This window comes from Marmota marmota, unplaced genomic scaffold (assembly GCF_001458135.2).
Source record: "Marmota marmota marmota unplaced genomic scaffold, marMar, whole genome shotgun sequence".
Lineage (NCBI taxonomy): Eukaryota > Metazoa > Chordata > Mammalia > Rodentia > Sciuridae > Marmota > Marmota marmota.
Genome location: NW_026000242.1, coordinates 19820488 through 19839938, shown reverse-complemented (window position 1 = coordinate 19839938; position 19451 = coordinate 19820488). Strand labels below are relative to the sequence as shown.

The 19451-nt window shown below is 30.1% G+C and overlaps 1 protein-coding gene across 5 annotated transcripts in view; it reads left to right on the top strand.

Annotated features, from left to right (window-relative positions):
• Positions 1-19451, top strand: part of Dync2h1 (dynein cytoplasmic 2 heavy chain 1) — a 174019-nt gene that overhangs the window by 32088 nt on the left and 122480 nt on the right. For 4 of the 5 annotated variants that reach the window (XR_007344508.1, XM_048795761.1, XM_015489688.2 and 1 more), the window contains exons 19-31: positions 3778-3893; positions 4655-4782; positions 6130-6279; positions 7260-7465; positions 8412-8567; positions 8655-8769; positions 9433-9603; positions 10842-11224; positions 12422-12554; positions 12661-12778; positions 13856-13968; positions 15622-15741; positions 17543-17693. Coding sequence is in view for 3 of the 5 variants with exons in the window: in XM_048795761.1 (XP_048651718.1) it covers positions 3778-3893; positions 4655-4782; positions 6130-6279; positions 7260-7465; positions 8412-8567; positions 8655-8769; positions 9433-9603; positions 10842-11224; positions 12422-12554; positions 12661-12778; positions 13856-13968; positions 15622-15741; positions 17543-17693 (2060 nt within the window). In the remaining 2 variants the exon portion in view is untranslated. Of the gene's footprint in view, positions 1-3777; positions 3894-4654; positions 4783-6129; positions 6280-7259; positions 7466-8411; positions 8568-8654; positions 8770-9432; positions 9604-10841; positions 11225-12421; positions 12555-12660; positions 12779-13855; positions 13969-15621; positions 15742-17542; positions 17694-19451 lie in introns of those variants that run through there. The other variant, XR_007344509.1, reaches the window with a different exon arrangement.

The following is a 19451-nucleotide window of genomic DNA, read 5'->3' as shown; positions in this document are numbered from 1 at the left end:
CTTCTAGATGCTCTGCTGGCTGGCATCTAGTTGGGTAGAAAAGACTGGGGGAAGAGGCTTGTATTCATTTCTGATATTAGGATCTGGTAATTGATATGCATCAGCCCAGAAGCTACTGGAGAGAGCATACTAGAGTATACAAAATTAATGGTATTTAACTCTACTTTTGTATTGTTCTGTTCCCTTTTAAAAGCCTTAGGAAGTATACAACATAGTGCTGCATCTAAGTATTACTTTAAATGTGGATAAAAATCTCTGAAGGGTTTCTCATAACTTAACTACTTGAGAATGTGTCCCCCTTTCTTATCTGAAATTCCCACCACTTCTTTTGGCAATAAACATTCCATGAAAGGCCTCATGTAATAGTGTATATATTACCTACAAAAGATGACAACACCTTTATTAATTTGTTTATTATTTAACAAAGATTTGGTGAGCATTTATAACATGCAAAACCTTGTGTTCTAGGGATACAAAATAAAGAAGAGTGAATTTGAAATCAAGTTGCTTTACTCTCTGGTAAAGCAGTATGACAAGTACATTTAATAAGTCAAGTACAGTGAGGAGTAATTAGATGGCTCTTAATTAGCTGCATGATTTTGACAGTCATTAAAATTGTGAAGCTAAATATCTTCAGCTTTAAAATGCAACAGTAGGGGCTGCGGTTGTGGCTCAAGCGGTAACATGCTGGCCTGGCATGCGCGGGGCGCTGGGTTCGATCCTCAGCACCACATAAAAATAAAATAAAGATGTTGTGTCCACCGAAAACTGAAAAATAAATATTAAAAAATTCTCTTCTCTCTCTCTTCTCTCTCTCTATCTTGAAAAAAAATAAAATGCAACAATAGTATTTATTTATCTTATAGTATTTTGCAAGTTAAATTAGTAATTTGAATATAAATTGTGGTACAGGATATAAATTCAGTAAATGTTAGTTTTTAATTGTCATTAATAACAAATTGAATAGTCCATATTCCTTATTAGAGGTTGAACTAAAACTATGAGGATTCAGAGGATGATGACACTCATTCATTTGGGGCAAAATCAGAGAAAGCTTTGTTATAATAGTAACAATTGAATTAGAATTTTGAGACCTAGAAATGAGAATGGAAGGTGAGAGAAGGTATGATTTCAGTTATACTGAGAAAAATAGATTGAAGTACAGATTTGGGAGAGTATTACATTCTGAAATAGGGGATTCATTTTATAATCATTAGCTTTTTTTTTCTTTAAAAATTTTGTTTTGTAGTTGTAGATGAACAGAATGCCTTTATTTTGTTTATTTTTATTTGGTGCTGAGGCTTGAACCCAGTGCCTCATGCATGATAGGTAAGTGCTTTGCCACTGAGCTAAGCCTCAGCCCCTAATGCTTAGCTTTTGAAGATTTCTAAACAGGAATGTATCTATATCAAAGCTGTACTTTTGGAAGGTCAGTCTGAAAACAATGAATTGTATGGCAGAATAAAGATATTCCAGATGTATCAGTCATTCAAAGACCAGTAGTAATTAATCAAATTAAGTTTTTGGCACTCAAAACGAGTCTAACTACTCAAGAATTTTGCTGTTACCTTTTCTATTTGTTCCTTACTGTAGATAGCTTTTCTCTTTATGCTTCCTTGCCAAAGTTAAAAAAAAAAGAATGTGTGTCCCACATTCCATTTTGCTATTTCTTGCTAATAAATTAACGTGTATGCATCGAAGCTAACATGCACATAAATGCACATACAAATACATACACAGGTATTTATTTCAGTGGTATTTTTTGAAGGTATAAGATTAGAAAAGCTACAACTAGTGATGTATTTAAGATGGTATACAGGAAGGATATAATTTTTGGGTAGGTATCTTTGAAATACAATGAGATATCTTCCTGTTCTCTCTTTGGTTGAATGGAATCTCAGTTACATATTATAAATATTTTCAAATGAAAGATGAATATTAGTCTTGTTGAATGTCCATAGAATTCAACAGTCAGTGATTATGACTTCTTTGCTCTAATTATGTCACTTTATGTTAATCCATTAGCAAAAAACCCAATAATACATATAATTTTTTTACTTATACCTTTTGCTGGCTAAAACTGTAGTTTAGGCTTTTCAAACTAGTTGATGATTGAGAAAAAATTAATAAAGCTTTAAAGGAAAATCATATTTAAGTTATAACTGTGAATACTTAACACATATAACTTGATTTCTGAGGTTCTCCCCTGGCTCTGTGGTTTGGAAAGGGAAAATATCTGTCTAAGTAATATTTCTGGCCAAAATTTTTATATCTTTTTTAAAACTGCATAATTTAAGATAAATAGGAGACTTTCTTCAGATGAGTGAGTCTAATTCAACTTTCTTTGTTTAGAACATTACAATCTGCATTAAGGACACTATGAAAAGAATTAGCTTAATTTTTTTTTATAATAAAAAGTAGTATATTTTTAAAAATAAATTTAAAAAATATTGAAAAATACAATGGCAGTAGCTATTTGATGGTTTGGATATATTAGTATGTTGTATTAGTCTATTGTCCATTGCTATAACAAACTATCTGAGGTTGGGTAATGTACAAAGAAAAGAGATTTTATTCACCTCACAGTTTTCAAGGTTTGGAAGAATGGTGTTGGCATTGTCTTGGCTTTGGTAAGGACCCCATGGTGAGAATGCATATAGGAGGGAGAGATCATATGGCAAGACATGAAGTCAGAGAGATTAGGGTCAGGCTTGCCCGTTTATAATAATCGACTCTCTGAGGCCAGCGTTACTCTTTTCTGAGGGCAGCATTTGCCAATGACCTAATCACCTCATACTAGGTCAAACCTCTTAAAGGCTCCATTACCTCTCTCATCACCACCACACTGGGGTCTAAACTTCCAGCACATGAAATTTTGGGGGGCAAATTCCATTCAAAACATTACATACATATACTTAGGAAGTTTGAATCATATTGTAACCTGTTTTTTTAAAAAAATAATTTCTCTAATATTTTACCATATTATTTATTATCCTCAAAAATATTATTTTTAATTATATGGATATATAATAATTTAGCTATTATTGCACTTAGTTTTTTTCTAAGTTTTCACTATTACAGTTAATGCCTTGATGAAGATAATTGTATACAAGTCTTGGAGTCCTTAGGGAAACTTCTAAAGTTGGCATTTAAACAATCAGAGAAATTCCCTATTTTAAAACTATATGATATATAAATTGTTCTTCACAAAGTTTGAATTATTTAATACTTTCAGTAGCACTTCTGAGAGTTTTCGTTTTGCCTACATGTTTGAAAATGCAAATTAACCATTCTCTATTTTTATCATTTTGATAGGTATAAAATGGTATCTCAATTATTATTTTAGTGCTATAATAATCTTTATTATTTATATATTTTTTCTTTACATTATCATTGTTGTTTTTATTTTTGCTGCAGTATAGTGAATTTATTTTATAAATATTTACATATTTACATGCCGTGGCAATTAGAGCTTGAAATATTTGACATGTTCTGTTGAATTTTCTGTGGTTCATAATGTGCTGCTTTTTAAAAAACTGATACATTAGATGATTAAAAGTTAGTGTTGTAATGAAATCTTTCAATGAAAACCTTTGGAATAGTGGTAATAAGGCATTTTTGCTAAATTAAAGCTAAAATCTTAATGTGTTTAAAGATCAGAATAATACTTTTGTCTTACATTTTTAAATGTTTTTACAAAATTATTATAATATTTTAAGTAGGTTGTTTCCTTTAATTAGTCTTTTCATGTCACATATGTTCATTGGCTTTTTTCAGTTCTGTCAAGGTTGATTGTTTAAATATTAATTGCAACCCTGTGAAGACTGTGATTGATGATCTCATCCAGAAGTTATTTGATATGCTTATTCTTTCTTTGAAGAAATCCATCCAGGGTAAAAACAATTTTTAATTTTAATGTTAACTTCATTTTGGATGTAGAGACATATACTGTGATAGTTATAAAATATGAATCTTAGTGATTAAAAATAAAACTGAAGTAGAAAATATGAAAAAAATTCTCTAAATAATAGTTTAAAGACAGTGGAAGAATTTGACATAACTTTCCTATGTACATATATGAATACAACATACTGAGTCCCACCATTGTGTATATTGACAAGACTGGGGCCCTCATTAAAATAGAATATATTCCATGCATGTATAATTTTATCAAAATGGACTCTGCTGTCATGTAAAAGTAAAAAGAACCAAATCTTCATTTTTTTCTTTACTGGTCTAAAGATTGAAGATATCTTTATTATTTAGAATTTAAACTAGAATAAGTTTGTTGCATATATTACTGAGAAAGGTAAGGAATTCTGGCATAATGAATTTTCTCCTTATCTTTTCAAATAACAAATTGAGATATTTTAGCATATTACTTAAAAGACTGAAAATATTTGTAATTGTTAGTGAAATTTATTAATAACTGTTTTCAAACATTTTAAGTGGAATGTGAAACAAAATTTTATTGGAAAAATTGTTTTTCTTATTCCATATTTTGAAATTTTATTGTATGAAAGCAAATAATAATTTAGGATTTAATGCATTTCATGTAGTGATTACTTCTAACACTTCTGGATTTAGAAATGACATAATCAAATATTTTTGTGATAATAATAATGTGACTTATATTTCAATGTTACCTACTCAGCTCATTTACATAAAATTGATACATTTGTTACTGAGGCTATGGAAATCTTAACAGTTATGCCACAGTCTGTGGAAGAAATAGGCGATGCAAATTTACAGTACAGTAAGCTGCAGGAACAGAAGCCAGAGGTAAGAATCCCAAATTAAAGTTATTATTGTTTATCCTACTGGAGATTTTTTAATTAGTTAGTTTTATGTGCTTATTTAGAAATATGTAATCTTAGCATTATAAAAGGTTTATATAATTTAATCAATCTTGTCTGAAGATGATCAGACTTTTGATGCTGTTTTTATATAATAAAAAAATAAAGGTAATGTTTATATTGTTTTCAGAAGCATTTGCAGTCTGTTTTATGATGGGACATAAGAATATTGTGTTTAAGGATATTATTGTGAATAAGGATATTACGTAAGAATAAATTTAAATAATTCATGCTTTTACCTTCAGAATTGTAATTTTAGGATGCTAAACTACGGAGGTAGGGCTGAATTATGAACACACACACACACACACACACACACACACACACGATGGAAGAGCTTTTAATTAAAGACATATGAAAAAGGGATAAAGATTCATAAAACCAGTATCCATAAGGCTAGAGCCCAGAATAAGGAAGCCAAAATTTTATGAACATATTATGGCTGATTTCAATTGTTTTTAGACTAGAAGAAGAAATAATTCAAGTCAGTACACAAACTTTTATGTGTCCCTACTATGCAATAGACTTAAAGTCATATAGTGAATTTAATGGTGAATGAAAGTAATACACTGCCTGATGTAGGGGCACATATGTGTAATTGCAGCTACTCAAGAGGCTGAGGCAGGAGGATTTCAAGTTTGAGGCCAGCCTTAGCAATTTAGTGAGACCCTGTCTCAAAATTAATAAAATAGAACAAAACCTGGGGATGTAGCTCAATGGTAAAGCACTCCTGGGTTCAATCACTACTTCCCACCTCATCAAATATACGTACCTCTTTGTGGAAGGAATTATAAACTTTTATGTAATAGGTTGAAAGATATAAAAGAAAATTTAAAGGTGAATAAAATAATATATCTGTCTAGTAAAAATAATTAAAGAAGAAATGATTATAAACTATGGCATTTGGAAAAAGCACAGGGTCATTCATTTATTTCTTTGACAGATACTTACAGATCATCTGATACATTCTAGGCATTGTGGTAGGAGTTGGAATGCAGCTGTGGATGTGTTCTATTCTCATGGAACATGTGTGTGTATGTGTATATAAGTGTGTTTGTAAGAGGGAGGTTGTTTAGAGGAGCTACAGAAACGGTATGCTAAACAAGGGGCTGTATATAATAATAATTAAGCATTCCAGTTTATATCTAGGAATTTAACAAATTGTTTAAAAATAAATCTTGATTTTTAAAAAAGCAAATCATGAAATAAAATAAACGAAATCTTAAGAGATTTGATGAAATACTTTGTCACATGTTTTTCTTTTAACCTTTAGATTTTGCCCTTATTTCAAGAAGCTGAAGGTAAAAACAGACTTTTACGAACTGTGGCAGGTGGAGGTTTAGAAACAATTAGTAATCTGAAAGCTAAGTGGGATAAATTTGAGTTAATGATGGAAAGTCACCAACTTATGGTTAAAGATCAGGTAAGAACCTATTAATTAGGTTTTAAAAATGGAAACAATTCATTCTCACATTTTTTGCTTATATTTATTCCATTATAGCCCATATTTGTAAGAATTTAATGTTGATGTTTAAATTGACCTTTGTCAGTATTTAAAAGTAAAATAATACATATTTTATGTAAATGATGTATCACATGGTTTGTCTTCATTTCTTACCATTCCAAGAAGAAAATAGTCCCTTTGAAACATAATCTTATTTCCAGTCTTGAATGAGTTTAGTGTTTGCCTGATGTATATACCTTAAATTGATTGTTTTTTTTAAATTACTGAATTTATTAAGATATCAGTTTGACTATTCTAATGAAGACTCAAAAAATTACAGCTTAAGTTTCTTTCTCAAGTTAAATTTCAAGCTGAAATGATGCCTCTGTCTATGACTTTGTCTGGGGCCCACTTAATTACCTAGTAAGGTATAAAGAAGAGGGAAAGAGAAATGCGCATCCTCTGTCTTTTTTAAGGGTATAATCTGGAGGTTGTACACATCTGTAGCATTCATATGCTATATACTAGAATTTAGTCTGATGGCTCTTTGCTGCATGGAAAACTGGAAAAGCCTTCCTTTTAAGCCACTATATACTCAGAACCACCAGTCTTTGAACATTTTTTTTATTACATCATTTTTATTGATAGTTGTAGTTGGTGCTGTTAGTCATAAAAATGATTTAATGATGATAGTTGAATGTTATCTCTTGTTATCATATATATATTCTAATTTTATATCATTGGAATTATTTTATTACATGTTATCATAAATATATATTCCAATTTTATGTCGTTAGAATTATTTTATTACACTTGAAGTCAATAATTGAGATTAAAACAATGCTTTGGAAAGTTAGTGTTCATATATTATCACTTCAAAACAGAAAATATTAGAAATAAAGATGTGACAATAGAAATTTTGCTCTGCATTAAATTATTTAAACCTTGTTGGCTTACAGATTGAAGTGATGAAAGGAAATGTGAAATCACGTCTACAGCTCTATTATCAAGAACTGGAAAAATTTAAAGCTCGTTGGGACCAATTGAAACCTGGTGATGATATTATTGAAACCGGCCAACAAAATACCCTTGAAAAAAGTGCAAAATCAATAAAAGAGAAAAAAATTGAATTTGATGATCTTGAAATCATAAGAAAAAAACTGGTGTATGTGTTTTCTTTATAACCAATTAGTTTGAAAAAGAAATTTTACATTTATATGTTAAGCTAACAGTTTTATTATATCTGCTGTCTTAATGCCTTTCCTGATAGTTCTTTTAACAACTGCAAATAATACATGTTCACATACTGCTTTCTTAGGAGTTATGTTATGTAAGGCTAGTAAAATAAAGCAAATTTCAAGAAATAGAAGATTAAATTTATTTATTAGTTAAATTAAAGTATTGTGATATTTTTCTGATCTCATCCTTGTGTAATTATATAAAAATGGGTTCTACTGTCATGTATATCTAAAAAAACCCAATAATAAAAAAAATGAAATATATAAAATTGTTGGAAAAATAGTTTGAATTTGAAAAAAATGAATCTAGCAGAATAAATAATAAAAATAAGACTTCAAAGAAAAAGCTGGATTGTTGGTTTACCTTATAATAATGTACAAATAATACAAGGTATTAATTTGAACATTGTTTTATGTTTGTTTTATTTAGGTAAAAGTATCCATAAAATAATTGTTTTCTTAGGTGAATGGAATTTTTATACCATTCTTATTAAGAGGCATTATACCTATTAGATGAAGAGTATCTTATAGTCAATTGAAAAGACTGTTTTCAGAATAATTGATAGATTTATAAAATCATGAACATTTATATATATTATATATGATATATATTATATACTAAAAAATCTCTCTAAATATATTACCAACTCTATGTTGACATTTTTGAAAAAAGTGACCATTATGTAAGTAAAATTCTCATGTACTGTAGGAATCTTACACTGTCTATCTCAACTAAAAGACATACATGTCCCCCCCCACCGCCCCGCCATACACACACGTTTTCTTCCTCTTACACACACAGAATTTATTTGAATAATGACATTTTATAAATTTTCTTTTTTTAATTTAATATTTCAATATTTGTTTCTATAGTGATGATTGCCATCATTTTGGACTGGATGAGCCTAACTTCTCTATGGCAAATAGCATCGCTAAAGACATTGAAAGCTATGCACAGATTTGGACCCTTTATGAAGAATTTCAGCAAGGATTTAAGGAAATGGCAGATGAAGATTGGATTACTTTCCGGTTTGATTAAAAAACAATATTTAGATTTCTATAATTTAGTTTGTTTTGGGGATATGAACTCTGATATGTGTTTTTGTTATTTTGTAGGACTAAGACATATCTATTTGAGGAATTTTTGATGAATTGGCATGACAGATTAAGGAAAATTGAAGAACATTCGGTTATGACAGTCAAGTTACAATCAGAAGTTGACAAATATAAAGTAGGATTGTTTTACTTCTGATAATTAAAAATGATATTTGAAACTTTAATTTATCTTTTTACTATTTGGTGACTGAACCATAATTTTAATTTATGTATTTTTCAATTCATTTACTCTATTACATGAACAAATAAGAAATATAGAGTAAACTGTTATAAATATTTCTGCTACCAATTGGAAAGAAGTTTTAATTAGGAAATTTATTGTTAAGGTTATAGAGTATTTAATCATCTTACTACAATACATGTCATATCTTCAAATAAAAATAGAAATAATCTATGCTTTAAAATATGTTAAACTACAAAGGAAATTTGCATGTATTTTCAACAATTTTTAATAAAAAGTTTTATATACTTCTGTTTAAAAACATGATTTTAAGATTGTTAAATAAGATAATAGAGTAATTAAAAATTAAAAAAAATTTTTTTCATTGTAGATGGACACAATACCTTTATTTAATTAATTAATTAATTTTATTTTTATGTGGTGCTGAGGATTGAACTCAGTGCTTTACATGTGTTAGGCGAGCACTCTATCACTGAGCCGTATAGCCCAGTAATTAAAAATTTTGACGGCTAAAAATCATGAAAGTAAATAGTTTGTATTTTGCAAATATACGCATATGTGTGTAAATATGCCTTTTTGTTCTCTTTTTTTCCACAGACTTCTATTCCTATCTTGAAATATGTGAGAGGGGAGCATCTTTCTCCAGATCACTGGCTTGACCTTTTTCGTCTACTTGGCCTTCCTAGGGGGACTAGCCTAGAGAAATTACAGTTTGGTGATTTGCTTAGAGTAACTGATACAATTGTAGCCAAAGCTTCAGAACTTAAAGTAAGAGAATTTTCTAAATATCCCATTAATTTGATCTTTTTTAATATACTATTTTGCAAATGAGATTTTTTTATTCCCTTAAAAATAGTAACAATGTACCATTATTCTATTATTCTTTCATTAGCAATACCTGTGAACCCATATATCACTATGTATAGTATTATAGAAACAATAATATAAACCCCTTCTTAGAGAAAACATATGAAATACAAAAAAAAATTTTCCTTATGAAGGAAGTCAGTTTTAATCTATGTAAATTATCTTACATAGAATGAATTTCAAATAATGTACTGTGCTACAAATTGAAAGATAGGATACAAAAACCAGTTTAATAATTAGATTCAGAAAAGGTCTCAGGTGAAAATAAAACTGTGACAATTCTGTCTTAAGTAGCAGAGTTTCTATGTTGTGTTCTGGCCATTCATTGTGAAAATACATAAGACTTAGATGCATTTTGTTTTATTTTCTATCCAAAATGTCAACCTTTATGTTTGTCAATAATTCTGGAGCATGTTTGATAATCACGGAAAGCTATAAAATATGATTGTTTTAGGATATAACTCTAGTTGATTGTTAATTAGGTTACATGAATCAGAAATCACAATTAAGATTATAATAACATTTTTGTAGTTCCATTCTTCCAAAACTTGGCTTTTTGGTCTGCAGAACTTTAAATAAGCCAGATTAGTTTTGTTTCTGTTTTTCTTTTTCTTTTTTTTAAATTTTTTTTTTAATTTTTATCTTTTTTAAATTTTTTATTGTTGGTTGTTCAAAACATTATCTGTTTTTCTTTTATAGAAATGAAAAAACAGACATAGGCTAAAGTTTGTATATACTTTGATCACATAATCATGAATGCTAAATATCTGATATGCTTTGAGGCAACAGCCAGTTATTTTCCTAGATTACTTGTAAAATATATGCACTTATTTTTTTGCCTTATTATGAACATGCGGATAAAATATATTTTGCTTAAGGTATGTTCTTATCCAGATTCAGTGGTGCATACCTGTAATCCCAGCTACTTGGGACACTGAGGCAGGAGGATCCTAAGTTTGAGGCCAGCCTTAGCAACTTAGACCCTGTCTTAAAACAAAATTTAATGGAGCTGAATTTAGCTGAGAGGTAGAATGCTCCTGGGTTCAATCCCAGTAGTGCCAAAAGAGTATATTTGTTATAATTTACTTATAAGGGAATTAATTTTGAAATAATAAACATGGATATTTTGTGTTAAATAGGATTTAAATAGTCGGGCACAAGGTGAAGTTACCATCAGAGAAGCTTTACGTGAACTTGATCTTTGGGGAGTTGGAGCAGTGTTTACATTGATTGATTATGAAGACAGCCAAAATCGAACTATCAAGCTAATTAAAGACTGGAAAGATATAGTCAATCAGGTTGGAGATAACAGATGCCTTCTTCAGTCCTTAAAAGATTCTCCATATTATAAAGGATTTGAAGATAAAGTGTCAATTTGGGAAAGAAAACTTGCAGAGTTAGATGAATACCTACAGAATTTAAATCATATTCAAAGAAAATGGGTGTACTTGGAACCCATTTTTGGTCGTGGAGCATTGCCAAAAGAACAGACACGCTTCAACAGAGTTGATGAAGATTTTAGGTTGGTATCACTATATAAGACTTGGACATATATGGCAGTATTTTATTCATATTGTACTTAATACAGTACATTATTGGTGTCCTGTGTGTTCAATCTATTTCTCTGGTGGATCATTTTCTCTAGTGGATCATTCTGAAAAGCAGTTTTCATTCTTTCAAGCATTTACTTTTTTAACCTTTTTTGATAAGGTCTTTATTGATCTATTCAATATATGTACTTCCTAAAGTCACCAGTTTCCTTCTTCAACAACAACAACAGCAGCAACTACCACCACAACCCAGGGCCTCATGCATACTAATCATGTACTCAACTACTGAGCTACCTTCTTGGCCCCTACATAATGGATATCTTGATATGTCCTGTTCCTTCCACTTCCAAATTCATTAAGTTATCAAATTTGATTGATTTTAACCTACTTAGTGTATCTTGAACTGAATACCTTTTATACCTCTACTGGTTCAATTTTGTTCTAAAATACTTTCTTACATAGATTCTACATTAACCTTCTGACTTGTTCTTGTCTTTTCTACTATGTTTTTCACACAATAGCCAGTCATCATTTAAAAATGCACTTTCATCACTTCTTTTAATCCTGTATGTGAAACTTTCATTTTACTTGTAAAATACATCGACTTAATTTAAAATGACTTTCTATTGCTCTAAGGATAAAACATGATCTGTTCCTTGTCTATGTCTCTAGACATTTTTTTTGTGCTGCTTTCCTTTTATTTTTGTGAGTCTAGGATATAGTTTCTCAGACACATATAGCTCTTTCCTTGGATCTTTGCCAGAAACTGTTGTCCTCCGACTTCTCTTCTTATTCATTATTTGTATCACAGTTTAAATTAATTATCAAAGAAGTCTTAAGTTATGGATTGTCCTATTAGTTACTTTAATAATACATTGTACCTTTTCTTTTTAGCATTTATTATAAATTTATTTAAATATTTTGAGAAATTATTTAATGTTCTTCTCTGTCCTTGGAACCTTAGATCTGTGAGATGGGACTTAATAAGTGTTTAATGAATTAATTAAATAACAATTTATAATAGGGAAGGATAAAAATTGTGAAATATTATTAATTTTCAGCATGATTTATTAAAAGCATAATAATATATTGCTGTTAAGTTTACTTACAGTTTACTTGAAGCAGATAAAAATGTTAATCCACATGTGACAGTAATTTTTCTTTTATAGATCAATAATGACTGACATCAAGAAAGACAATAGAGTCACAACATTAACTGCTCATGCGGGAATCAGAAATACTCTACTTACAGTACTTGATCAACTTCAAAGATGTCAGAAATCATTAAATGAATTTTTAGAGGCATGTTTATTTTTTTTAAACAGTCTATATATACTAAACTGTAAAGTCCTTAATATCTTAATTATTTGAAAAGAATGAAAGCTATTTTTCTTTTCCTTTTTACTAGGAAAAACGCTCAGCATTCCCCAGATTTTATTTTATTGGTGATGATGACTTATTAGAAATACTGGGCCAGTCTACTAACCCATCAGTGATTCAGTCTCACCTTAAGAAGCTGTTTGCTGGTAGGTTTCAACATTTATTCTATAAATATTCAGGTATTTGCCAGACTGAGCTATACCCCAACCCTATCAAATGTACTCTTATATATTTACTTGTATGTGGCTTCTTTTGCTTAGTGTGATGTTTTTGCCATACTTACAGGTATATTTCATTCTTTTTTTTTTAATTGCTGAAAAGTATTCCAATGTCTGACTATATCAGAATTTATCCATTTATCTGTTGAAGAATTTATTCATTCATCTGTTGGATGTATGGGTTATATCCCATTTTTGGCTAACATGAATAAAGTTTTTTTGAACATTCATATAAATATTTTTGTGGACATATGTCTTTCTTTTTATTGGGTACATACTTAGATATAGTGAGTATATGTTTAACTTTATAAGACACTGGCAAGTCTTTTTCCAATGGCATTACACTTCATTTTCCTACTAAGAATGTTTGAGGGTTATGATGGTTCTTATTGATTTACATGCATTAATTGATTAATTTGCTTAAAATTCTTTCTGAAAAATGGTGAGAATTAATAAACAAATATACAGATATATAAATAAATAGTAAGACTATTAGCAAATTATGTCATGTATAGTTAGATGTTAATAAGAAATACTTTATGTTGTATTTTTGTAAGTTTTTGGTACCTGGAATTGAACCTAGGAGTGCTTAATCCTGAGCCACATCCCTAGCCAGTTTTTATATTTTATTTTGAGATAGGGTCTTGCTAAGTTGCTTAGGGCCTTGATAAGTGCTGAGGCTAGCTTTGAACTTGTGATCTTCCTGTGTTACTGGGATTATAGGCGTTTGCCACTGTGCTAGCTCTCAAGAAATATTTTAGATTAGTGATAAGACTATCCATCCAGAGAGAGTGATTTTTTTCTTCAATAAGACATTTAAATACTGATACTACTATATACATTATAATTCTATTAGTTATATTATTATAATTATATGAGATATATATGCAATATGCATTATATGAGATATATGTGTATATTTCATATTATATATACACATGTATATCATGTCTAATAATCATTCTTTAATCCTTTCACATTTAAATTGTTGCTTTTATATAACAGGTATTAACAGTGTATGCTTTGATGAGGAATCAAAATATATAACTGCAATGAAATCTTTAGAGGGAGAAATTGTGCCATTTAAAAATAAAGTTCTTCTATCAAATAATGTAGAGGTAAGCAATTCTTTTTTTAATATGAAAATAAAAATGATTAACCATATAAAATTGATTTTAAAAATAATTTTAGTCAATTTGTAGGATACGAGTTGGTTCATTTGTGTCTGTAGAACATTAATCTCATATCTTCAAAAATGTTAGGTTTAGAATGTTTGACATTTAAATATATGGGTCTTTAGTCTTTAAAAGGCAACATGTAATCATGAAAAGAACTTTGATATTGAAGTCAAAAAGACTTGAATATTTGTCTTAGCTCCATAATTTTTTAAATGTGTGACTTAAGAGCATTTTTCTTATCAGTAAAATGATAATCTTAATATCTGTTTGAAGATTTTCCATTGAATATTAAATGAAATAATTGGCTTTAAGTACACTGTATAGTGCTTGGAATGTCAATGAGTCCTAGTTCTCTTTATTCTTTAAAATATGAGCACTATACGGTCATTTAGATGAACAAGTAAACTTGAAACAAGTGCATTTATAGAATTATTGATTAACTAGTTCTGAAAGACTAGAAGTCAACTATCAAAGTCCTGTTTTAGGCGTATAGGGGTTGTCTATCATGATGTAAATTCTGTAAGACCTAACAAAATGTCTATTCTTGGTGAGGTGTCAACATTTTATTAGACGTTGAGGATATAAATCAGGTTTCTGAAAGCACTGAAAATTTTCTAAGTAGCTCCCATGTTTGGATAAGAACTTTCTGGTTCTTTCCTTTCTTAAGTTTTGTTGGCACAACAGAGAGAGGAAGAGCTTAAGCTTTAGTAACTGGGCTAGAACAGTCACACCAGTAAAGGAAGAGCTAAAACTCTGGAAGCCCTGTGATTAACAGAGCAGGTGTTTTTCTGTTGCCTTATACTGAGGAACAGGTTCTCACTCTTTAGCTTCAGTGGCTTTTGAGATGGGCAAAGGTTCATGCTGTTTTTAATATTGGTGAATGTTTTTCAGACAATAAAAAAATCTAGAAGTTAGAGGTTTGTTAAGTAAATAATGATGAAAAGTTAAGATTGTTGTTATTGCCTTTATATTTCATCACAAATAATATACTTTTAAATAGTGACTCATAGTCATTGTTATTTTTACCAATTGTCATTATTATTTCAGTTACATTTTATTATTTTATCTATAATCAAGTGAATAGGTACATATATTATTTTGACTTTAAAACAAAATCAGTTTTGTTTAATGAGGCAGCCTAATCTCCTTTAAATATAGTTCATTCTGATGAAGCAATCTCTTCCTGTGGATGCAACTTTGGGAAGATAAGATCATCAGAATAGTGTGAGCCAGGAAACTTAGCTAGTCATTTTGACTATGATTGCTTGGCTCAGGTATCTAGCTTGATTTGTCATAATGATGAAATGAATGGGCTACTTTAAAATGTTCATACTATATTGGTTTTTATAGATATATTAATCATGATAGTCATGGCTAATCAGAAATAAGAATTTTCATACTCACCATCATCTCAAAAGGTCGAAAAATTTTCTTCAAATTACTTAAACCATTTATTAATAAAATACAGAATGTTACACATTTTGGTGGTGTAAAGAATCAAAAAGAAATGAGAATTTCCCCCTTTAAAATAAAAGAATAAGTATAGTCAGTAGACTGAATATTTGTTTTATGGCTTATATATTTTATTTTCAGGCTTGGTTGAGTGATTTAGCCTTGGAAATGAAGCAAACTTTGAAACAGTTGTTGAAGGAATGTGTTACTACTGGGCAAAGTTCACAAGGTGCAATTGATCCATCTCTGTTTCCTTCACAGGTAAGGGGGCTTATATCTGGAACATAGGTAGGCACCTATGTTTTATGGAAAGATCTCTTTAATGGTTAACATGGACAAATTCCTTAACTTCTATGTCTGTGTCTTCATCTGTAAAACATGAAGGATGAATGTTATAATAGTGAAGCTATCTTCTAACTCCCTTAGTTTTCTATAATTTGGATAAATTCAAACAGAAGTCACTCTGATATCTAGATAAGTCAGGCTAGTGGTAAATAGAATGGGGAGGGAGGGAATCAAGTATGTAATAACTTCCTGGTTCCAGATGATTATTCTATTATTGGTGGAGAGGCACAAGATTTATAATACTGCCACTTATACCCTTCTACCCCTCTCATGGGATCATCTAAGGGGTTGGAAGCTGGCAAGAACTTATCAGGGTGTTAATATAGCTTGAAATATAATCATAACACTGAACTGGAGTATTGGCATGGAATCTGAGAGCTAGATTACATGATGGGTTATGGAAATTGCTTCAGATCAGTGTTAATAGGCACCTTATTTCTGAAACTCTTACAAAACTTGTTTCAAGCTTTACCAAATTGTAGCATTAGTAAGACTTGTGTTAAACATCTTGCCTTTTTCAGGATTTGAGCCAGACTAGTGCTATAGGTGTAGGTCATTAGGAACTTCAGTTATTAGACACTATGAAAGGTAGGTAAGCACTGAGATTTCTGTGAGTTCTCACCAGAAATCTATCCAATGACTCAGTTACTAGCTTCTCAGATTAATAGATTTAATAGTCATTGGAGCAGTTTTTTATGTTGGTTCTTTTAAAACTATGAGAAGTTCAATGGGAAGCATGGAACATTTTAGATTCTGAATCATTTTTTCATGTCTTTTCTATCATTTTAAGACAAGTGCTTTAAAAATCTTAAGTACCTAGAAAATACTAAAAGTAATTGTCAATGAGCAATTAGTGCCATTGCTTTATTATTTCCGGTAATGCTTTCTCATACTCTGTCAATAGGGCAGGATTTAAATTGACTTAGCATAAAATATAATATATTTTGACTTAGACAAAATATAAAAAATCCTGAAAAACAAGCATTGGGTTAGGGAAATGGTAATTATTTTAGGAGATATATTGGAAGCAGGCTAAAAAATGTTGCAGACTTTTAAGCCTGAAAATTACCTCTAGGCACTTGAGCAGTGAGGTAGAAATGAATTTTTAAAAATGTAAATCATTCATTATCTGTCACAATAAAGAGCTCTATTTTTTTCCCCAAGTTTTGTTTATTGGTGCCTTATATTGTACACACTAGATATTCACACATGCACACAATATTACAATATAATTTGGCTACAGTGACTACCCTGCACTTCCCCCCCTCTCTACTTTTCTTACTCCTTGTTCCCTTTCCTCTGTTCTACTGATCTTCCTTTGATTTTTCATGAGATGCCTCTCCTCACCCCACCTTTTTCCTTTGTAGCTTCCACATATGAGAGAAAACATACAACTCTTGACCTTCTGGGTTTGACTTTTTTTGCTTAACATAATGGTCTCATGTTCCATCCATTTTCTTGCAAATGACATAATTTCATTTTTCTTTATGGCTAAATAAAACTCCATTGTGTATATATACCACATTTTCTTTATCCATTCATAATAGGCTTGGCTGCATCACACAATGCTCTGTTAATATCTGAGGTGCCAATGTGACATTCAGGTAGAGCTATATGATATACAGTTGGTAATTTGAAAAATGGTGTCATTCCTAAATTATAAAATTTTTCTAAGTAAATTCAGCTTTTAAAAATATTTTTTCTTTTTATTCAACAGATATTATGCTTGGCAGAGCAGATTAAATTCACTGAAGATATAGAAAATGCTATCAAAGACCACACTCTTCATCAAATTGAGACACAACTGGTGAATAAATTAGAGCATTATACCAACATTGATACAAGTTCTGAGGATCCAGGGAATACTGGTATGGGAAAAATGTTTCCTTTTCTGCCTGCTTTTGGGCTATCTGGATTTTTTTTAAAAACAGATTTTTAATTTTATCTTTACTCATTGTGTTTTTGATTGTGCATCTATTCATTCATCTATCCATTTTGGTTTCTACGCTATGAAGTATATGTGTATTTAATTTTTTATATTGTACTTAATATCAATAATGTACTACTTTAAATGGAATGTAGAAACTTTACCCTACATGGATTTATCTCCTATTTTATGTTGTAGTTGTCTTAATATTACATCTACATACACTGAAAACTCCACGAGATTGCCTTTGAATTTTAGCTTTTAACACTCAAGCGTATTTTAAGATTTAGGAGGAAAAGAGTAACTTACTTTATGTATCTAGATGTTCACCACTTCTGATGCCCTTCCTTCATTCCTGCTATTCAAGGTTTTCTTCAGCATCATTTTCCTTCTGTCTAAACAACTTCTCTTCCTTTAATGTTTCTTTTAGACTGGGTTTTCTGGGTGTGAATTCACATAGATTTCCTTCATCTGAGAATGTCTTTTTTTCACCTTTATTCATAAAGTTTTATTTCACTGGTTATTGTGGATGGATTGTTCTTTATTTTCAGCGTTTTAAACTGTTATTCTGCAGTGAGGTGCTGGTACAGGCCTCTAATCCTAAGGACTGGGGAGTCTGAGGCAGGAGGAGCACAAGTTCAAGGCCAGTCTCAGTAACTTAGCAAGACCTTCAGCAATTTAGTGAGACCTTGTCTCAAAATGAAAAATAAAATAAAATAAAGTAAAAAGGCTGGGAATATACCTCAGTGGTAAAATGCCCTTGGGTTCATTACCCAGCACCAAAAAAATGGAAAAAAGGAAAAAAATGTTCCATTTTCTTCTGACCTTCATGTTTTCTGATGAGGAATCCACAAATATATTTCAATTATTATTCTATAGATAAGGTGTTATTTTTTTTTTCCTGGTATCATTCAAGACAATCTTTTTCTTTCTTTCTTTTTTTTTTTTTTTTGTGGTGCTGGAGATTGAACTGTGCTAGGCAAGCACTTTTACCACTGAGCCATATCCCCAGTCTTACAGTCTTTTTCCTTAGTTTTCAGTTATTTGATTATGATATGTCTGGACATATTTGTTTTTCATTTATCCTATCTGGGGTTCTCTGAACTTGAATCTGTAGGTTTATGTTTTTAACAAAAAATTTGAAAAGCCTTCAGCTATTATTACATCAAAATATATATTTTTTTATCATATACTTTCTTTTATCTTTCTGAATTTATTATGGCATTAATATTAGACCTTATGGTATTGTTCCACAGGTCTTAGAGGCTTTATTCATTTTTACAAAAATGTGATTTTGTTCTTTCTGTTCGGTGTGGGTAATTTCTACTACTCTATCTTTAAGTTCACTGATCTTTTTTCCTTTATTTCCATCAGTGTTGAGACCATCCAATAATTTTTTAAATTCTCTTTGTATTTTGCAGTTCTAAAATTTCCATTTAATTTATATTATATTTTATAATTTTACAATTTTTGTTGACATTTGTTTTTCATTTGTTTCAAGATGTTTACTTCTTTATTTTTGAATGTTTAGTTATTTACTTCTTAGAGCAATTTTATAATAGTGGTTTAAAAGTCTTTTACAGATTATTCCAATATCTGTGTCATCTCAGTACTGGTGCCTGTTAATTATCTTTTCTTACATAGATTCAGGTTTTCTTGATTTTTTGCATGTTGAATAATTTTGAATTATATCATGGAC